The sequence below is a fragment of the Ammospiza nelsoni genome, chromosome Z (genome assembly GCF_027579445.1).
Source record: "Ammospiza nelsoni isolate bAmmNel1 chromosome Z, bAmmNel1.pri, whole genome shotgun sequence".
NCBI classification, from domain to species: domain Eukaryota; kingdom Metazoa; phylum Chordata; class Aves; order Passeriformes; family Passerellidae; genus Ammospiza; species Ammospiza nelsoni.
In genome coordinates, this window is record NC_080669.1 from 71,908,564 (window position 1) to 71,929,866 (window position 21,303).

General features: G+C 41.3%; 1 protein-coding gene across 2 annotated transcripts; it reads left to right on the top strand.

The window, feature by feature from the left end:
• The first annotated feature begins 4,248 nt into the window (after positions 1–4,248).
• Positions 4,249–20,936, top strand: ZFAND5 (zinc finger AN1-type containing 5). Of its 2 annotated transcripts, none has more exons than XM_059492360.1 (6): positions 4,249–4,489; positions 7,460–7,617; positions 8,037–8,148; positions 8,561–8,658; positions 18,793–18,918; positions 19,172–20,936. In XM_059492360.1, the coding sequence occupies exons 2-6, from the start codon at positions 7,467–7,469 to the stop codon at positions 19,318–19,320; spliced, it is 636 nt and encodes a 211-aa protein (XP_059348343.1). In that variant the 5' UTR covers positions 4,249–4,489; positions 7,460–7,466; the 3' UTR covers positions 19,321–20,936. The 2 variants fall into 2 exon arrangements, with proteins under 2 accessions (XP_059348343.1, XP_059348344.1); XM_059492361.1 differs by lacking the exon at positions 4,249–4,489 and adding an exon at positions 5,746–5,955.
• The last annotated feature ends 367 nt before the right edge of the window (positions 20,937–21,303 follow it).

Here is a 21,303-nt window from a genome sequence, read left to right on the forward strand (position 1 = left end):
AAATCCAAATAAAACTATAAATAACATATAATACACAATTAAGTAATGCTATAAAACAATACAATGATATAAATAAATATTAGAACCAGGGGCTATCAATCAGTTTTCCTACAAAAGGCATCTTTCAGTGAAAAGTGAGCATAAACCCTAATGCTCAGTTAAGGTCTGTTAAAAAATTAAACAGGAAGCAAATTTTCAAAGACCAGTAACTCTGAGTAATGCCTCATATTAGCTCTAGTCATCTGAAGCTGGCAGTATGCTGTCTTTTCCTGTTCTGAGGAACATTTTTGTCCTCATATGCAAGTTTCAGTTATGCCCTTAAAATTCCATCCTTTAAAATGTTCCATACTTGTCGAAAAATAATTTTGGCTTCTTTACACCCAATACCCTAAACCTAAATGTAAACCAGGTTTGTAAACCCATTCATTACAATGTTGCTAGCACTTCATGAGTCTTCATATTGCACCAGATGTAAAGTTTATTCCTTTCTATGTCCTTGATCCAGTCTTAGCTTCAAGGCATAAGAATTCCTTGGGCTCTTCTGTACGAAGGATCTAAGCAGCTTAAAAAGGTAAATTTCTTTTATGGTTCCACCAATTCATTCTCTGAATTTCATTCTCTGAAATTCTCACCAATTTTCATTATCTGAGGAAATTTACTGTAGGTTGGTTATGACACAATACTCTAATATTTATGGTGTTCCCAAAGAACACTATATGAAAGTATTGGGGTACAGGGAAGGGAGAGAAGACATTTTTCTGAGGAAGCTGAAAACAAAAATAGTATTGTCCTGAAAACTCCTATGAGGAGAGAGTTAAACTTGTGCTGGTCTTGGGGGGTAGTGGAGGGGGGGGGGGGGTGTGGGTGCTCTTCCTTAGACCTAATGAGGGCATTCATAGACCACTATTGTAATATCCTGCCAAATATTTGCATTTTTGTGGTAAGCAAATTATAATCCACAGATCCAAATTTGCTCAAAAGCATTGAAAAGATAGAAAGGTGACCTGCTCCAAGTGAAGTTGTAGGAATGCTTTTATGTCACACAGAAATCCAAGTGATTGCTGTGCCCTGACGAATTTATATTTTGTATGACATACGTCCTCGTATCAGTTTAAAAACCCAGTTTACAATTACAATCAGGCATAAGGAAAGGTACTAAGAAAGGCACACTCTGTCCAGGGGTAGAGCTGGGTAGCTTAACAGGCTCTGTACAGCTACGCAGACAAAAGAATGTTGCCACCACCATGAGCATTATGTGAACAAGGACACTGCTCACCTGCATTGAAAAAACAGGTGCTGCAGATTCACCTGCTTCCATGTTGCAGTTTCTCTGCTACCTCACCCCTCCGACCTCTCCACCGAGCAGCATTGCAGCTAGAACATCCTTCTCCAAATGCTCATCTCTTTTGTGAAAAATTAAAACACATTTGTTGATTCTCCAGGAATACGAACTGGTCACTTTTCAGATTCCCTGTATCAGGACCACAACACAACCACGGTTTGGTCTTTGCTTAGAAGATGCTCAAAAATACAGAGAAATCCAACAAGGCAAATTAGGGCAACAATTAGGTTTTAATTGTTAGATACATAAAATAAAGTACTAGACTGGGCAGAAATTTCCTGCAGTCTGAATGACCCTATCTGACTCCTATTCAAATGTAGGAAGGAAACGAAAAAAGAAAAAAAAAAAAAAAGAAATCAGGATTATTTTTTCTCAGGAAAATAATTGAGAGGAAGATACATGGCCAAGTAAAGTAAATAATCTATCCTCTTATTGCATTAAAAAAAAAAAAAAAAAAAAAAAAACACAAAACCACAACAACAAAAGAAACCTAGCATAACTTAGATCAGTGGTCTCCACTGATAAATTTGTCAGGGCACAGCAATTACTTAGATTTCTGTGTGACATAAAAAGATTCCTACAACTTCACTTTTTTTTGTGCATCCCCATTATTAAAGCATTTTTGAGCACACACGCCTAGCATACAAATATTTATTTTATCAGTTGTATACATACATTACTGAAGTTCTAGTATTTCCTTCTGGCACCCCATTAGATCATCTCATGTGGGCCCACTTTAGACACCACTGATTTAGATCATCTAAGTATCTTAAAAAACTGCAGTGCTTTGGAACACAGAAACATCCAAACATGTGGGTTTCTTCCTTAAAATGTTGCAGAAAAGAGCTGGATGGAGAAATCTCTATCAGCTATGGTCAGATATAGTTTTCCAGTCACAAGTAAAGACTATCAAACCATGGATTATATTCTGTGCATTGATTCCAGTTTTAAAATAATTCAGTCATTAGAGAAATTAAACTAGTAGCCGGCCCAGCCACTGGGTAATCAGTTGATGAAGAACTATTTAAAGCACCATCAGAAAGCAAGGTACAAAAAGTATGACATATTAAAAAGAGGTCTTGAGAGTTGAAAATGAGAGCTATGAGAGCAGAGTGTGAGCATTTGCACAAAGAAAATACTATGCAGAACAGTCCGTGAACTGATACAACTTTTGGGAGCACGGCAAACTCTGAAGATTAAAATGAGTCTGGACAGTGGTGCGTCATTGGCACAACAAGGAGGGGAAATTGAGAAGCACTGGCCAGGATCAACACAGCCAGCTTCATTGAGGCACTTATTCACCACAGTCACAGAGATGCACAATTCAGTGTGCCTTAAATTACACCATAGTAATGATAATTCTAATATCATAATATGTATAATTATAAAAATAATTAACTATTATCTTGTTGTACCTTGGAACAGGAGTTCACAATATTTTCAGTAGTACACAGAAAAAGAACATGAAGACCCTGTAGTCTTGTCATCTTCTAAATTTCTTTTAAATGTCAGCACTACAGAGGAAAGTAGCAGGGAGAAAGTACTGGCAGTCTTTTACTGTCCTTCTTAGGTGAAAGCCTAAAATTATATGCCATAAACTAGTCCAACATATTTTAGAGAAGAATGGGTGGGAAAGATGGTCACTCTGTCCTCTGTTAGACTGCATCCCATAAATGTCTAAAAACAATATATCTCCACCAAAACGTTTCAGGAATGCTACACCTCAAGTCTCTTCAGAGGGCAGATGCCCTTCATCAGGAGATGAGCTTACAGTCTTTCAAAGGAGTTTCTGGAGCCCTGCTCAGATTCCCAAACCACTTATTTCCTGCTTGCCTCACCTGCCAAGTTCTAGGTACCCATGTTCTTGAAGAACTCACAACATGCAACAAGAAACAACAGCTCTAAGACAACGGAAGCAGTATGTTTCTCCTCTACAATGAATATGTCCATCAGAGAAGACTTCTTTAAAAGTGTTTCCCTCAAACCAGTCACCCATTTCCTCAGAAGGCAGCTTGCTTGTGATGCTGCTAAGCAAACAACAGGAGGTCCAAAATCGTTGTCGTTTGAAGCTGTGGGTTCTAAGGATGCACATATTCTTTTGCTCCTTGTGATGAAATCATAGGGTTACCCTGGGGGTGTCCTCCTTTTATGGGTCCCTAACATTCCAAGCATCACAAGTTAGAAAAGGTCTCCAAGGCAGTTTTTTGTGAATCCCACTGTATTTTTGAAGGTAGTAACCTCTTAAGGATAAGATTCAGTCCAAAATGGCATATGGAATTAGCTCATCATTGGATTAAGTAAAACATACAGTTATTTCCTTATTCATTCTGTCCTGTGAAGCTCAGCTCTTCAGAGCAGCGAAAGAACCGTTATCAGACACCTGGCAATTAAATTTATAATCGGCAGTTTAAATTGGACGTTCTCTTCCCTTTCGGAGCAATGCTCCTGCATTTTGACATTCCATCTCACAAGACGGCTGAATCTTGTAGGCAAATTTAGGTCAAATAAAAAGAAAGAAATACCCAAGAAAAATATGTTTTAAAGGCAATCTACGTTCTCCAAGGCTCCAAGAGCGCCGCAGCGTGCCGGCGCTGAGGCGCTCCGTCCCCCGGACACCTAGCGGTAAGCAGGCGCTCCGGCAGCGAGGAGCCTTCCCGGCCCGGGGCTCCCGCGCTCGGTGACGTGGCTTGGGGACAGAACGGCGGGCGGGCACCGGGAGCGCCCCGCCCCAGAGCGGCAACGGGCGGAGCGCGGGCCGGCAGCACGCATGCACCGGCGGGCGGGCAGAGGGAGGAGCCGCGTCCGCCGGGCGGGCTGGGCTCCTCCCTCCTCCTCCTCCTCCTCCTCCTCCTCTTCTTTTTCCTCCTCCTTCTCCTCCTCCTCGTCGCTGTCTTCTTCTTCCCCCTCCCCACCCACCCGCCTCCAGCGCTTTCCCGCCGCCCGCCTTCCACGCACGGCGGGTCCCGCCTCGCGCCGCTGCCGACACGGCCGCCGCTGCCGCTGCGGGAACAAAGGAGCGAAGCGGCGGCGGCGCGGCCGCCAGCCCGGCGCCCCCCGCAACCTTCGCTCTCCCCGCAGCCGCCCGGAGCTGTCCGAGGCGCCTTCTACGGCACCCGCCGCGGGGTTTGTGGCCCCCGCCGGGAACAGGTGGGTGAGGGGTGGCATGCTGGGCTCGGCTCCGCGGGGCCTTTACCGCGACGGGGTGTGCCCGGGCCTCCTCTCGGGCGGCCTCGTTGCGTTCGGCCTTCGGCGGGGCCGCTGCGGAGCAGCGCAGGCGGCGAGACAGTGAGGTTCCTGTGTCTAGCGGCGGCGTGGGGCCTGCCGGCGGCGGGGCCGACCGTGACTCAGGCGGTTGCGAGGAGCGGCCGAGCTGGAGACCCCCGTCCGCTGCCGCCGCTCCTCAGCCCGGCAGCCTCGCGGGTCTTTTGTGTCCGGGTGTCGGGGGAGGCGGAGGGGGTGGGAGACGCGGTTAAGATGCGCGGCACTGCGGGCGCTTGGCAAGGCCCCCCGCTTTGTCTGAGTCAGCCGCCGGACTGCAGCCGCCTGGGGAGCGCCCTGCTCTGGTGCGGTTCCCCGGTACCGACACTGGGCTCTGCCGAACGCGAGTAAGCGGCGAGTGACCCGCGCAGCCTTTGTGCGTTCTCCTTTTGTTTTGTTCCTGTGTTTCTCGTGTTTATCGTGATCCCTTTTCGGAAGGAGGATGTTGAGGCCATTCGGTATGTAGGTCAGCGAGCCCGTTGCTAACGCAGTGCCCAGGTTTTCGGGCTGCTTTCAGCGCGCGTTGGGGCCCTCGTTTTTGTCGTTACGCCGCCAGTGCGGGATCGCCCGGCTGGACGGCGGCAGCCCGGCCATGGCCTCGGGGCCGAGGGGATGACTGAGGTGCGCGGCCGGGGCCGCTAACGGGATTTACCCTCGCCTTTCTCCAAGTTAGGCTGATGACGGCGGGGTCCCGGTGGAAGAAGACCTTTTTCGATTATCTTTTTCCCTCCTCTCGAAGATGAGCGGTTGGGTGTAACCCTGCCCGCCCCGTGTTGCGGGGCGCATTGGTGGAGCGATGGTTGCTTTGGGGCGCCCATCGCGGGAGGCGGCGGGCTGGTAATGCCGCATTTTCTGGGCTGCAGGTCAGCACCCGCTCTCCCCGCTCCTCCCTGGAAGGGAAGGGTAGTCGGGTTTCGCCGGCGCCTCCTCCCGGAGCCGGCGGCCTGCGGGAGATATAAATAGGGGCTGACTTCAGCGGGCGGCCCGGGCCCGTCACGCCGCCGCCTGACAGGCGGAAGCGCAGGCGCTCGTCCGCCCATGTGACCGACCCGCCGCGGCGGCAGCGGCACCGCCGAGCGCGCAGGGCCCGGTCCGGAGCTGCGGTAAGGCGTCGGTCGGGGCGCGGCAGCCGTAGCGGGGTTCCCCTTGTCGGGCGGCGCCTTGAAAATGAACGCGGGTGAAACTCCGGCCGTCTCCCGGAGCCTGGAAAAGCGCGACTTGTTTGTTCAGCGTTGGGTAGCAACGTTCCGTCAGGGGCATGCATTTCAAGTAGTGTAACACTCTGCCCACCAAAGGAGCTGCTGAGTTTCTAGTTTGCGCTGGAATATTAGAGTTGGCGCCTAAAGCAACATTTAGTAAGTGGTGAAATTTTAGGGCACTAACTCGGAAATAAAACAGGTCAGTTGATGTTGGCAGTGTGTTTGATAGCATATTGATCTTACCTGGCTAGTAACAAAAGGGCAGTAGTATTATTTTTCTGTGTTATGTAGACATAGTTCTGTGTCTTGTCAAAGATGACAAGATTTTTTCAGATTTCCTCTAGGTGGGTCGGGCTTTCTTGTAGCTCCATTGCTCGTGTGTTTGGCTGTAAAATTGTATCAGATAAAGTGAGAAGTCATGTTGTAGCCAGAAAGAATGCTATTTATACCTGGAAGGTGTTAAAAGCTATAGATAGTACAGCTATTTATACCTGGAAAATTAGGTCCTGTGACCACTAGCTGACAGGATGAATTTTGCTTGTTTACTTTCTCCCGGTTTTGCTTACTGTCATCCCAGAAGTTTAGTTTATCTAAAGGCACCTGTCAGTTGCAGTTGTACTAGGGAAACATAAGTACTACTTGCCGTGTGAGCTCTCTTAATTAGAATCATTTTTCTTGATGCTGTAACGAATTTGCTTTTGGCATTTTTGACTTCTAGCAAATCTCAGCTGTCAAATATCTCTTACTGTGACTGTTTCTGAATAGGAAAACAGCAATCCAAAGTTTATACTAAAATGTCTTCAGATGCCATATGCGCAGCTTCTACTAAATTTAAATTTTAGTGCAATATTATTACGTTACTTCAGTTTGTAGCAAATGCATGATTACTGTGTTCCAGTTTTATTGCCCTTGGGAGTCAAGGATTTGGCTGCTATGCCTTTTTCTACTAACCTTGCTTTTCAGAGGTTAACAGGCGGTGAAGGTGAAGATATTATTTCTAGCATGCTTGGCACTGACTGGCTCTGGAGGGCTTAGAAGTCTTGACACAACCTGATTAGAGAAGGGATTTTTTTCTTCTGTAAGTGTGTAAGCTATGTAAGAGAATGTATTCAATAGTTTGGAGTTGTTATTGTTATCTCCCTTGGAAGACTGTTGTGAGAGTAATTGTGAAATTAGCCTCAAAATGATGTAAGATCAGTGCTGGAAAAGCAGGGCTTTTCTGCTGGAGTCTCTTGGCTCTGTTGGAGTCCAGAAAAATAAGCTATATTATTTGCCAGAACTGTTTTGTGGGTGTGAGCGTAGTCTTACTTATTCTGCATATCCCTGTTAGTGCTCAGAAGCTGGCACTTAAGGGGGTTTTTAGTCTGTCAAATTAACCTGCACATGCAGTTCAGTGCTCAGCAAGTATATTATTTCTTAGTATTAGTATGAGGACACTTTGTCTTGTACTAAAGGTTCGTAATGATGTTACTTAGCAATGAATTGTGGTCTTGAATGGTATATTAATGTTCATATAACCCTCTTTAAGAATGGTGATATCACTTGGTGAGGCAGGGTGAGCAGATATACTTAAAATTCTTTAAATTCTTAATACGTTTAACCCTGTAATTGATTTTGGTGGCATTCCTGCTCCTAATGCAGTTTTTGATTTTATTTACAGCATCGAGATGACTCAGGAGACAAACCAGACCCCAGGGCCTATGCTGTGTAGTACAGGATGTGGATTTTATGGAAATCCTAGGACAAATGGGATGTGTTCAGTTTGCTACAAAGAACATCTTCAGCGACAGCAGAATAGTGGTAGAATCAGCCCAATGGGTAAGAGTGTGGGGAATTGTTGGGGGTTGAGTTTCTCTATTTCTGTAGAAATTAAATATACAGAGAATTACAAGGACTATTAGAACGTTTTGTTAGAGAACTTCTGAAGGCTGAACTGAAAGAATGAATATTCAAAGAAAATACTACTTAAAAGCACAGTAAAGATAAAAATAATTTTTGTGTAATGTTCTGGTTTGCTTGGCATTCAATCGTAACTTGCTTTCCCTCTTAGCCACTTCTGTTAGCATTTTTTTAATGCAATCTCTATTTTGGTTATTATGTAAAAGTGTCTTTAAGTAAAAAGTAATGAGCAGTAGCATTGAAGATTGTATGCAGGCAGTTCATAGCTGTATAGGAGACTATTTGATTAATGTGTTTTCTGTGATTTATTCATAACTTGTCAAATTCTTGTTACGTAGGAACAACCAGTGGTTCAAACAGTCCTACCTCAGACTCTGCATCTGTACAGAGAGCAGACACTAGCTTAAACAACTGTGAAGGTGCTGCTGGCAGCACATCTGAAAAAACAAGGTAAAATAAGGGTTGTACTGTGACGGTTGAATGAGCTGTGTGTTTGCTAGAAGGCCTGCAGCAATCCTGTCCTGTTGCAGTGAGTGCCTGCAGAAGAAAATGGGCCTGACAGGGCTCTATGAATCCATGTAAATTGAAAAATCATTCAGATATTTGGTGTTGTAGTACTGCAGTAAAAGGAATGGTTTTTGTTTATCTACAGAACTAATTTGTTACAGGCTTGCCTGTTTTTTTCTAAAATAATAGAATCTAAAATAAAATAAAGAAGTATTTTGGAAATAGTAGAAGTATAGGTCAGGAAAATGTATCAATAGTGACTGAACCAGTAGTTCATTAATGGGTCTGAAGAGTTCAAGCTTTTATTACTAATGTAAAACTGATGTAAATTTTGTGTTTCACTGTGCTTAAACAGAAACGTGCCTGTTGCCGCTTTGCCTGTAACACAGCAAATGACAGAAATGAGCATTTCAAGAGAGGAGGAATTAAAACCGAAAACAGAGACTGAGCCAGGTATGTTCTCGGCAACACTGGCCATAACCAGTGTCTTAACATGAGTGCAGAGTGTGTTTACTTTCTGAGTAGCCATCTCCTGTTGTGGTGGTGGTCTTAAGAAATGTGTTTAGGATGCTTTTTGAGTACAGTCTGCTCAGAATAAAGAAAAAGGACTAGTTCAAGAACAGCTTTTAAATATATGTTAATTGTTAGTAAAAGAATTTACACTTATAAGGGTGTTTTTAGATCCCTAACATTTGTTTTTAAAGGTGAGGCACTCTAAAATCATATTAGGGCAAGGTGTTCTGTTTTGAAGTGGAACTGTTTGGATTCAGTATGTTATCTAGCAGAACAATTCCAGCTGACTCATGGCAGTCAAAATGGCTTGTTGTGTTTGAGAATGGTGCTTAATAAATTCCATTCTACAGAGAAGTGAGGCTGTTGGGGAAGGGAGAATGGGTGGTTTAGAAACATTAACAGAAGTTGCTTAGGGTTCTTGAACTAATTGAGTAATCCCTAGATATACTCAATGCATTGTTTCAGGGATGTAGGGTAGTTGCAGCTTTAAATGTTATGTGTGAATTGTCCGTTTAACAGTTTTATGCTCATGTTGGATTGTTGTAGCTGGAGTAGTAAAACTTCGAGGACTGAGCTATTTCTTGTACTGAGGCAGAGAGGGAGGGCAGCTTGCTTAACCTAACCAGTGAACAACTGAATTTGTACCAAATGGATATCTTAACACACTTGTTTTGTTCTTAACAAACCCAGAGTTTTTTTTTTTTTTATTTACCAGCTCTGAAACAGTTTTAAAAACTAAAAACTGATGTGTAGTAGGAAATCTGTTTACTCAAGCTGAAGGTAAAATCTGTTTCTCCAGTTTTGAAGTCATTGAGATAAAAATGGCATCAGATGCTGCTAAGCGCTCTATCAAAGTGGTTTTTATCTAGAAATATCTTTGCCAACAAAGACTGTTCTGACACTTGATGTTAATTTACTCAGTATTTGTACAAAGGGTTTTTACCATTTTCAGTAAAAGCTGTCACAAGCTTGTGTAGAGATGGTTGGAAATACTACCAGAGAACTTAAATGGCTCTGGAAAAACTTGAAAACTTGAAAAAACTATCTTCTGAGAGAACATACCTGTAAATTCCTGAGGCAGCCTCAGCTGCTATGATGCCCAAATTCCCTTTTAGGTGTTATTGTTTGGCATAGATCCTAGACAGTGTAAGATAATGTCCTTATATACTATTCTTAGGGTTTGTTGGACTTCTTAATTTGACAGTGTTGGCTATATTTAGTGGTGCATTACTCTGTGTCTTGCAGGCAAGAGAAGCTGGCCTAGACTGTTTATTAAAAATTCCTGATGTGTCTGGACTAGGCAGATTTTTTATCTTCCTTTTCTCCAGTAGCATCCATTATGTGTTGGTCTGTTGAAGACAAACTGGAACAATTGTAAATAATTTGCATCACCTGATAGCAACAAAAGTTAATACTCTCTTTTAGATATGATTCTCTAAAATAATGCAGTCATAGAGTTGTTAATGAAATAAACATGTAGCTATAAGCATAGGTTGACACTAGAGGCAATTTCATAACTGGTACTAGATCATGAACTGTGTCTTCAAAAGTATGAAGTCACATTCTCTTTTGCCAGCTGTTCATTAGCAAAAGAGATTTTGTCTGCTTCCCTTACAAATCAGAAAGTTTAAAAGAAGCATTACATCTGGTAAATTATTTGTTTTTGCAATCCTGTAGCATAAAATTATACTTTCTTTACTTTTGGAATTGAAACAACTGACTAGAAAGTGGAGAAGTTGAGAAAAAATAAACTATCGTTATAAATTATCAAATCGGAAACCAAATCTATAAGAAAATTTAGCAATGAGTTATTAGATTGTTAACAACATAAAATTTTGAGAAAAACCACCATAGCCAAGGCGGCGTCAACCCCGGGTGTCGGCACTGGGTGAACCGGGATCCAACTGACAAAGTGTCTCCCCAGTGGTTCACCCTGACTGCTTCAACAGTTAGCTTATATACAGTTTATTCTGCCTTGAGGCAGGGATGACTGAATGTTCCTTTGTGTCTCTTCACATGTAGAACTGGGGCCATACGTGTGCAGGAATAGACAAAAGTAAGTCCAGGTGTCTAGATGGTTGTCTGAGCACTTTGGAAGAGCCTTCATTCACATGTAGCAGAGTGGTGCCAGTGCTTGAGTATGGTAGATGCAACCTTCCCAGGTGCAGGCCCTCCAGGGAAGTCAGCAATCATGGCCCAGGAAGGTTTCATTCATACTTTTAACAGACTTGATATTTTTTTTGTTTGGCAACTAATTGAATAAAAATAAGACTCTGCTCCCAGCCAGAGTGGTCAAAGACATAGCTTGGATTTTACAGTATTTTATACATATATAGCATGAATTATCTCTACCATATACTACACTATGAAGTTTAACAAGCTTGTTTCTATTGATTTTGTTGGGATTTTTTGTTTTTTCTTTGCTCAGGTTGAGGTTGCAACCTAGATTCGCCTTCAGAGCAAACCTGGTGCTAAGACAATTGTACCTTAACATCTGAAGAAAGGCGTGGTGGATGTAACTCCGTTGTAACTTACATGATTGTTTTCTTGTAACTTGTTGAAGTGCTCTGAGTCTTGACTGGATTCCAGGCACCCATGAAAGCCTCACTCCCCTCCACAGCTAGACAGGGGAGAGAAAATAAATTGAGGGGTTAATGAGTTGAGATAAGGATGGAGAGAGATCCCTCCCCAGATACCTGTCAAGGGCAAAACAGACTTGAATTAAAGGTGTGGAGTTATTAACAAGATCAGAGCAGGATAATGAGAAGTAAAATCAGACCTTAAAAACACCTTCCCCTCACATCCTCTGTGCCTCCTAACCCAGTGGTGCCAGGAGCCAGGGTTGTGGTCAGGTCATCACCCAAGGTGCCTCCTGCTCAGGGAGAGGAGTCATTCGCTTACTTTACTCTGGGGTCCCTCCCACTGAAGAGAGCTCTCTATGAATTTATCCAACATGAGTGTATGTCACGAGCAGCAGGTCCCTGAGAACTGCTGCAATATGAGTCCATCCCATGGGCAATGGCACCCCTCAAACTGCTGCAGGGTGGGTAACTTTTCCATGGGCTACAGTCTTTCAAGGACAGGCTGCTCCAGCATGGGAGCAGAGCCCTTGTCTGCTCCCATGGGGTCACAGCCTCCCTTCAGGCATCCCCCTGCTCTGGCGTGCGGCTCCTCCCTGGGCTGCACATGGATCTCTGCATCCCCATAGACCTCTGTGGCGGCAGGGGCACAGCTTTTCACCATGGTCTGCACCACAGGCTGCAGGGGAATCTCAGCTCCAGTGCCTGGAGCACCTCCTGCCCTTCCTTCACTGATCTTGGTGTCTGCAGAGTTGTTCTTCTCACAAGTGATTACAACTGATGCTGTGCAACAACTTCTGTTTTTCTTTCTACTTAAATATGTTACCACAGAGGTGTTACCACCATTTCTGATTGGCAGAAAACAGCCCATCCCACTTTGGAGCTACCAGGGATTGGCTCTGCCAGACGTGAAAGAAGCTTCTACCATCTTCTGATAGAAGCCACCTCTGTAGCCTTGCACTACCAAAAACGGGCCATACAAAACCAATCCCCCGCTATAAATAAATGGTTTTAAAAATAAGTTTATTTCAACAATTGTATTGTTTTAATGCACAGCATATTTTTAGCATTTTCTTAGACTTTTGTAGGTAATTACTTTGCTAAATTATCAGCTTCTAGTCAGTCTGTCACTGTTTCCAGACACAGTATCTGCACTGGCTCAAGAGTGTAGTACTTTTTGTGGTTGTTTTTGATTGGGTTGGGTTTTTTAATGCAGTAATGCTCTGATTAGGGTGTAGTGTTATAGGTAAGTAGTATGGCTTATGAAAAAGTAAACCAGAAATTAAACTGATAATGGTATTGTGTAAGTTACATATTTTAAAAATATGTAAATACTGTCAACTTCTGTCCATGCTGTAACTTATCCTGTCATTCAGCAGCAGCAGTGTTAGAATACTGCAGGCAATGCTGGTTGGCGTGTCTCTGCTCTCAATCAAGCTGTTAGGGTTGGAGCTGTTGTACAGCCGTTGAGCATTCAGGTTGAGAGACCCTGTAACAGGTTACCCTTGCTATGCTGTAGGTAGAGCCAGTGTGTTGCAGGTAATACTGTGAGTAAGATATAAGTAAGGTAGCTTATGATGTCGGGTAAGATCAAGATGTACATACATGATGTTTCATAAATCTGGTTGTAATGAGTGCCTTGTTTGTTCTGGTTTGTTTTCACACATGGCTGTACTAGTTTCATGACGTTGCTCGCTGTAAACAGTTCCGTTGTATTAGTAACATTCTATATTGTGTTTGAAATAATTAGCTTGTCTTCATGTTTCCCATGCCTGCTGTAGCTTTGGTAAACACTCCTGATTGAAAAATTTCAGAAATTAAGTCTGTTGTAAGCGCTGAAGCTGTCCACTGCGCAGAAAAGTGCTGAGGACCTAACTGCTGGTGCTGTGTGTGTTGGTGATAGCACATTATTATTATTCTTCTAATAGTGATACACCATGCACGTCAAGTCTTTATGATAACCAAATTAAACTGTGCTTCTGTAACTGGGGAATCAGTATGTTGTATTAATGGGCATATTAATTTAAGGTATTAAATATGCAAATAGAAGAGTTAGACTTAGGCATGGAGAGGTGAGTGGCATGCTGCAGAACATTTATATTCCCACTCTTCAACATAAAAGTAAGCATGATGGAGATTTGTTCTGCAGCCTTTCATCACAGGCACATAGGCTGGCATAGAAGTTATAGTACCTGAGCAAAAGTTCAACAAAGCATAGCAGGTACTGTCCATCCTTCCAGACTAAAGTTTTATGTACAAGCGCCTTGTTGGTTTAGACTAACCCCAGCTGACAGCTAAGTGCTATGCAGCCACTCACTCAGTTCTTGCTCTCCAGTGCTGAGGACAGTTGGTGGAGGAAAAAACTAAACCCCATGTGTTAAAATAAAAAAGCTTAACAATTAAAATGAAGTAAGATAAGCAATGCTGATTGTATTAACAATATAATTGTAATGAGAAGAGGAGAAGAAAGAATTAACTCCAGATATTTCACCAGTGATGCATACTACATACGGTCACCATCTGCTGACTGATGCCCAGCTCATTCCCCAGCAGTCGTAGGCAGCTCCCAGTCAACACTCCCCATTTATACATTGGGGGAAGTGTGTTCTGATGTGTGGATTATTCTTTGGCTTGTTCATTCAGGTCAGCTGTCCCAGTGATTCTCTCCCCTGGCTTTTTGTGCACCTGTTTGTTTGCAGAGTACATGAAACTGAGAAGTCTTTGTTTTAAAGTAAAAACACTATTTAGCAATATTTAAAACACTAGTTTTATTATTTGACATTAGTAATATATCAGCATTATTCTCATACTGAATCCAAAATGCATCGCTGTACCAGCTACTGAGAATAAAATAACTCTATCCCAGCTGAAACCAGGGCAGTTGTGCTCATATGCAGTCTAAGGATTGTATTGTGTCTAGTACTTCTGTTACTACTACTACTGTTTCAGCTCCATAACTGCAGAAATGCATCTAATGTATTTTGGATAACTTCTGACTTGACCTTTTCTCTCTCGTGTTTTGTTTTTTCTGTTTCTTCGATGCTGGCAGTTAGCGGTTAACTTAATCAAGTCACAGTCCTTAAATCAATTTTTTTCCCTGCACTTTCAAGAATTTGTGCCAGTGTTATCCTTGAAGTTTAAGGTGTTTAGATTTTATTTTGGTGATTTTTTTCTTCTGTCAGAGAAGCTTCTAAAAACTTTGTTCTGTTACTTTTGTATTCCTTTCTGGTCACTTTTAATATGATTGATTTTCAGTGTGTTTCCTTCAGCTGAAATAGTGGATTCATTCCTTTTCAGAGTGAAAGCTCTGTAATACTGATACTGATACATGCTTTTTTTTGAAGTAGCCATACTGTTTTATATAAGAAAGCTACTGACAGCTTTGAATGTTCCTAGAGTGGTTTTAAATTTCAAATGGCATTCCCATGAGTCTAAGAAGAACTTTATTCTTCAGTTCGTAGAACCTTTTTGCATGTAGATTGAGTAGCTGTTGTACTTTGTCCTGTAGCTGGTTCCATTAGTGGCCTTGCTGCTCCTCTGGTAAGGATGCATCTTATCTTAAGGCTACATTTGAAGGAAATTTTCCAAAATTCGTGATGAAATGCCTGCATTTGTGTAGACTTTTTCAGGCAGACACATCCAGTATAGGATTAGGTTAGTCTTTAATTTGCTAGGATAATAGCCATCGTTGACCATGATGGTAATGCATATTTATAGTCCCTGCAGGCAATCATGTAAGACCAAAATCATGTAAGACCAAATAAAAGCCTACCCAGTTCTGAAAATCAGTTGTCCCTAAAGTTTTTGGCATTGTACTAGGAGAACTGATCTGGTAAAATTTGAGTGAAGTAAATCTTTGCAGGTCTTGAACCAGAGAGAGGAGAGGACATGACCAGAGTGATAGAGGGGGCTACACAGAACCACAGAACCATTTGGGTTGGAAAGGGTTTTATAGATCGTCTAGTTCTGAGTCCTCTGTTCCTGTGCATCACTAATCTTAGAGTAAAGAATTTCTGCCTAACATCTCATATATATCTATCTTGTAATTCAAAAGCGTTTCCCCTGATCCTATCACTATCTGCCCACGTTTAAATCTATCCCTTTGTTTTATTATCCATCTAAAGTTGGAAAGGTTTCTGTAAGGTATTCCTAGAGCCTTGTCATCTCCGTGCTGAACAACCCTGTCTCTCTGAGCTCAGCTTCATAGGAGAGGTGTTTCAGCCTCCTGATCATCTTTGTGGCCCTCCTCTGGTTAACCCCGCAGATTTACATCTTTCCTGTGCTGAGGACCCCAGAGCTGGATTCAGTGCTCCAGATGGGGTCTGCAGTAGCAGAGTAGATGGACGGGTCTTGAGCCCATTTCTCAAGTTTGTCCAGATCTCCCTGTCTGGCATCCCCTCCTTCATGCTGAGAATGCGCATAATCCCTGTCTGTGTAACTGATTAAGATATGCAAGAGCAGAGTTCCCAAGACAGAGCCCTAAGGGATGCCACTCATCACCAGTCTCCAACTGCACATAGAACCACTGACCACACCTCTCTGGCTGTGTCCATCCAGTCAATTCCTTATCAACCACATAGTTAATCATTCAATTCCATGTTTCTCCAGTTTGGAGATCAGGATGAAAAAGTGCATCATACCAGTAAGAGCTCTTTTACAGTGGTGAGAAGTTTTAGTGTGAGGAGTTTGCTTCATCTGAACACTGTTACTGAGGAAGCAGGTTGACGGGTACCAGCAACCACTATTTTACAGCTTTTGGCCCTTTTTCAGCTACCTGTTCTATGGTGATACATAAATCATTTTGAGCACTTTGATTAACACCGTGATTTCTGGCATGAATTTAAGTTAATATCTTGAGGACCGGAATTGTACTTGCCCAGTTGGATTTGTCTTTTGTGTTAAAGGAAGCCTTTTGTGGCAAACAACTGTAAGAACAGTATTTTGATTTAGGTAGGCTCCTGATGTCATGGCAGAACAACTGCAGTTTTCAGTATTTTTCATCTGTAGGTTGATGAAAAAGGAATTTTGTTCTGAGCTCTAGGGCACAGGGTGAGCAACTTTTTCGACTGTCCTCGCCATTACTCAGAAGCACATTTATGAACATTTAGCATCATAAAAGCCAATCAGACTAAAGTCTGGTGGCATAAAATATCAGCAGAATCCTTTATTCTTGGAGAGTAATAAATGGAACGTTTTAGTTTGGATTTAGGGAGCTATGTCCCCTCTTGGCTTGGTACCTTTTAGTGACTTACTGCATGTTATGTCCTGCTTTTCCTCCTTGGAAGATGTGTTAGTTGTGGGGGAAGTATCCTGTTCAGCAGCCTTTTCAGGGAACGTGCTGCTGCAGTTTCTTAAAATCACTTTCATCGCTTTACACATGTGGGCTGCCATTGTTGCAGTTTCTTCATGGAAGAAACTTGTATACTTGGAAGATATTATAGATGGAAGTATACTTGTAGAAATTGATAACATTTTCCCTAGATTAATTTGTTCTCAGAGGCTTTGTTTTGTGATGGAGTGATCTACTAAGCTTTTTGCCTTGATAATTCCTGGGAAGTTTTAATTTTGACTTCCTTGTTGACATGTGTTAGGCAGTGATATAAATGATTCTCTTCTCATTTTCATTTTTTCTTAGTGTATGTTGTGAGTGACTTTATGTCACTGTTTATTTGCCACCCTCTATATTTTCTTTAGCATATGATTGAAACAGCATGCATGCTTCCAGGGCTCAAATTTTTAAATTACTTCTGACACAGACAAAGCTTTCTCTTTACTAACTACACACCAAATTGCAATGTGTGTGTTTCTGGTTCCTCTCATTCATCTGTTTTGGCTTACAACTAGCTTTTTATTTTGAAACAAACTAGCAATACAACAAATCTTAAAAAACGAGATTTGACTATACCTTTGGAGAGGTGTTCAGTCTTTGTAATTTTTTAAGGCCATAGCTAACAGCTCTTAGCCAAGGTGCATAACATCTGACAGGTACACTCAGTTTGTGATACTGCTGGCTGTTAGGCCAGTTTTTGGTCGCAGGCTCTCTAGTAGACAAACTGGTACTGAACACTGATTGTCTTAGGATTTAAAGACAGGTTCAGAGTGTCATATTTGTTCATCTAGAAAATCTTAATCAAAACAAATTGTTTCCACCAAAAAAGGGTTATAAAATATCTGCAATGTGACCAAAGAAAAACAACAGGTTGTAAATGACCTTGGTTGCTCATTAGCTCTGTTGCTATGATGTAGAGGTATAAAATAATGTTAGCAGTCATTTGTTTTACTGCAAGAAATTTCTTGATGATGAGCACTGAAGGTTCCCTGTTACTTCTGAGAGTTTGTTGCTTATAAGTGTTGTTTAGATTGTGAAGTCTTGCCTGGGGCGTTCGTTTCTTGTGCAGTGAATTGTGAAGTTTTCTATGACAATGCAAATACAATTTTAACAAGCAAGTACTATTCAAAAGAATCTTGTCTAACAAACCATATTTGTATAAAGTTAACTGCAAATACGTCCTTGAGGCTTACGTATTCCATTTATTATGAAATGCATTTTGTAATAGATATTATGATAGATGTTATCATGCTCTGAGAGTGTTCAGCAAACTTGTACCAAGAGCAGGTATTACAGTTGTGTACAAGTGCGTCTTTTAGCTTTCCTTAGTTCCATTTTTGGATATGAAGAGGATATCAATTTAAAAAATTAAATTCTTGGGATAAAACACTTTTTACAATAAAACAGCCATGTCTAAAGATGTTCTTAAGATGTCTAAAGAGGCAATTGAAAAAGTATTCATTTTGACTATACCTGTTTAAACACCAAAACTGAATAAATTGCAAAAAATACAAATATGCAATGCAAATTTGCACTTTGTTATTTAAATGAGGGCTCTTTAGAACTGTGTATTATGTAGCTGCGTTCTGGATCTGTCATAAAATTAACAGCTTCCTAGCTGCTGTCTTGGTGAGCTGCCTTAGATACCTGACTTCACTGCAGAAGTGGCAAAACGACCCAGTACTATAGCAGGAACATATTCCTGAATTTCTTTTCTTTTTTTTTTTTTTTTTTTTCCCTCTAAAATATGTTCATGTTAGTTATATCTTCTACAGAGGTATCTGTATTCAGCAACTTTAGCTGTGACGGTATTGTTACTTTTTAGATTAAATATTGCTTTAATCGTATGATTTATTTAAATATAAGAGGTGCGCATGGAATTTCTGTCATGCTTTTCAAGCCTGCATAGATATATAGAGTAAGTGCCATTTATTTCCTAAATGTTGAAATGTGCAGAATAATCTCAGTGTCTCAAGTAGTCACAAGGGGTGGATAAAAATCCTTATTTCTGATTCATGTTTTTAGACTAGTCAGTGTAGTACTGTAGGCAACAGATGTCAGGATCTTAGTGGTTGAATTAATCCTTACTGTATGCATACTATTTGATACCCCATGAAGTCAAGAAAAGCAAATTTTACCCTTATTTCCTTTGTGTGCTTTTAACAGTTGTTACTCAACCAAGCCCATCAGTTTCTCAGCCTGGTACTTCAGAGAGTGAGGAGAGAGCTGCTGAACTGCCGAAACCAAAGAAGAACAGATGTTTCATGTGCAGGAAGAAGGTTGGCCTTACAGGTATGAGAATACTGTCAATTTTAAACAAATTTGCATGATTAGTTACCTCTTGCTAGATTAAACTTGTCAAAAATTGTGTTTTATTAGATTTGTCAGCTTTTTCACAATTCACACAACTTAGTAAGTCCATTTATTTTTCTTACTCTGTATATCACAGTAGACAAACATGTCCCCTTTGTAGTGACTGCACCCTTAATTAACACCATAATTAAAAACTAATTCCTAGTAATGTTTCTTTTTTTTCTGTGTACAGGATTTGACTGCCGATGTGGAAACCTATTTTGTGGACTTCACCGTTATTCTGACAAGCATAACTGCCCATATGATTACAAAGCAGAAGCTGCAGCAAAAATCAGAAAAGAGAATCCAGTTGTGGTGGCTGAAAAAATTCAGAGAATATAAATTAATGTGCTTGTGAAAAGACTGACTGACTTTTTGTGGGGCTTTTTTTTCAATACATCCTAAAAACCATGAAAAGAGCAGGTGCATGGTCATTTTCCTTTGCTTTTGAAAGTTTTACTTCTAGTCCTGTCTGTCTAAATGATACTTCAAATGTTTGGGTGTTTGTTACAGGCAGAATTGGATAGATACAGCCCTTGAAAATGTATATGCCCTCCCCAGAATAGATGGATGATCAGAAACCTGCGCAGGAATACACATGCACAGAGGACAGACTCTAGTTCACATGTGCCAAACAGATGTATGCAATCTGCATGTGTGCAGCAGCTCTGCCTTTTGAGATGTGCATGAGGTGTTTAATGTTCGGCTAATGTTGTATGCCTGTTTTGGAGAAGGATACATCAAAACAGTTGGCAGTCTACTTCTATAATTTAAAATCTCATTCTACTTTTAGTTGTCACACTCCCATTTTAGTTTTCCAGCAGAATGCAAGCTGTGTAGAGGGGTCTACCATCACAGTAAGATGAGCGTCTTTGCCATATTTTAGTCACTTAACAACTGCACTGAGAAAAATAAAAAAAATCAGATACATATGAGAAGAAAATTGCTTTTTTAAAAGATTACATTAACTCAAGAATCCTGAAAAAAAGTTCCCAAAGGAGATGTCCTATTAGGAGCTTAAGAACTGGCCTGCAACAGAATTGTCCGCTTTTCCTTGCCTAGCTAAAAATGTTGTGTAGCACAATATTGTAAGATTGGTTCTCAAAACACAGTTACAAATGTTTCTAGACATATCACAGCATCTCTATCAAGCAACACAGGTCTGAATAAGTTGCTGAAATACTAGAGCAGTTTATTATTCATGTACTACTTATGTTCTGTGTGTTCCAAGTTCAAAAGAATATTAGAAATTAATTTTTCTAGTTTAAAATGTAACAGTTGCACCGTTCTGCATGGAAAACCATACCTAACATGTCTGCTGTAGACTTAAATGGTAGCTGGAACCACTCTTGGAGGGCTGCTTTATCATTTTTAATTGTACTTGGGTATAGGACTGTAGTGTTCTTGGGTGTATTGCATGGGCTGCGTTATCTACGGCATTGTACAATAACAACTAGAAAAGGCAGTATTCTTCACTGATGCTTGTCTGGTAATATATATCACTTCTGTGTTATAATGGAAGGGGTTTTTGTGATGTATGAAACTTGTGTTTTTTATATAAACAAATACGGTTTAGACTAGTGTTGTGGTAATGCCTGTTCTCATTTGTAAATAGTTACATACATACACAAGGCACTACTCCTACCTGATTTTTGTTGCCAGTGTTCAGTCTTGGTTTTTACTTCACTATTAAAAGCGTCAGGTTTCCGCTTCTAACTTTGTTCTTCTGAGTTATTAGATATGCAAACATGTACAGATAGTTCATATTTATGTATTGCACATAAGCTACCCAGCATCTATGCTATATTGTATTATGTAAATAATAAAAATAATGTACAGAAGGAAATACTTCCTTTTATGGTAGTTCATTGGTTTTAGTTCTTGCTGTAATGAGAATGTGACCTTGTAGAGGATCAAGTGCAAAGTTTAATATAAGTTCTTACAGATATTGTCCTATGCCTAAGCTTGCCTCTGTCCTTACTTGGATATATGAGCTTTTTTGAGACAAATAGCCATGAGCAACTGGGTTAGACGTAACTACTTGATGACCTGACAAAAATGACAAATAACAATGTGCTTTAAAGGAAAAAAAGTATTAGCAATGAACCTCTCCTTTACTTCCAGTGGATTTGTCGTGATAGAGCCAGAGCACTGACTAAACTGTTCTGTCCACATCTTCACCAGCAGACCTCATCAGTTATTGTCAGTGTCAGCAACCCAATACAGGTGGTAAATACACCTGGTTTATCCTTTCCAGTGGGAAGGAAAAGGATACAGTACACAGCACATGTTGCAATGGAGAAAGACATCTTTAATACTGGATGA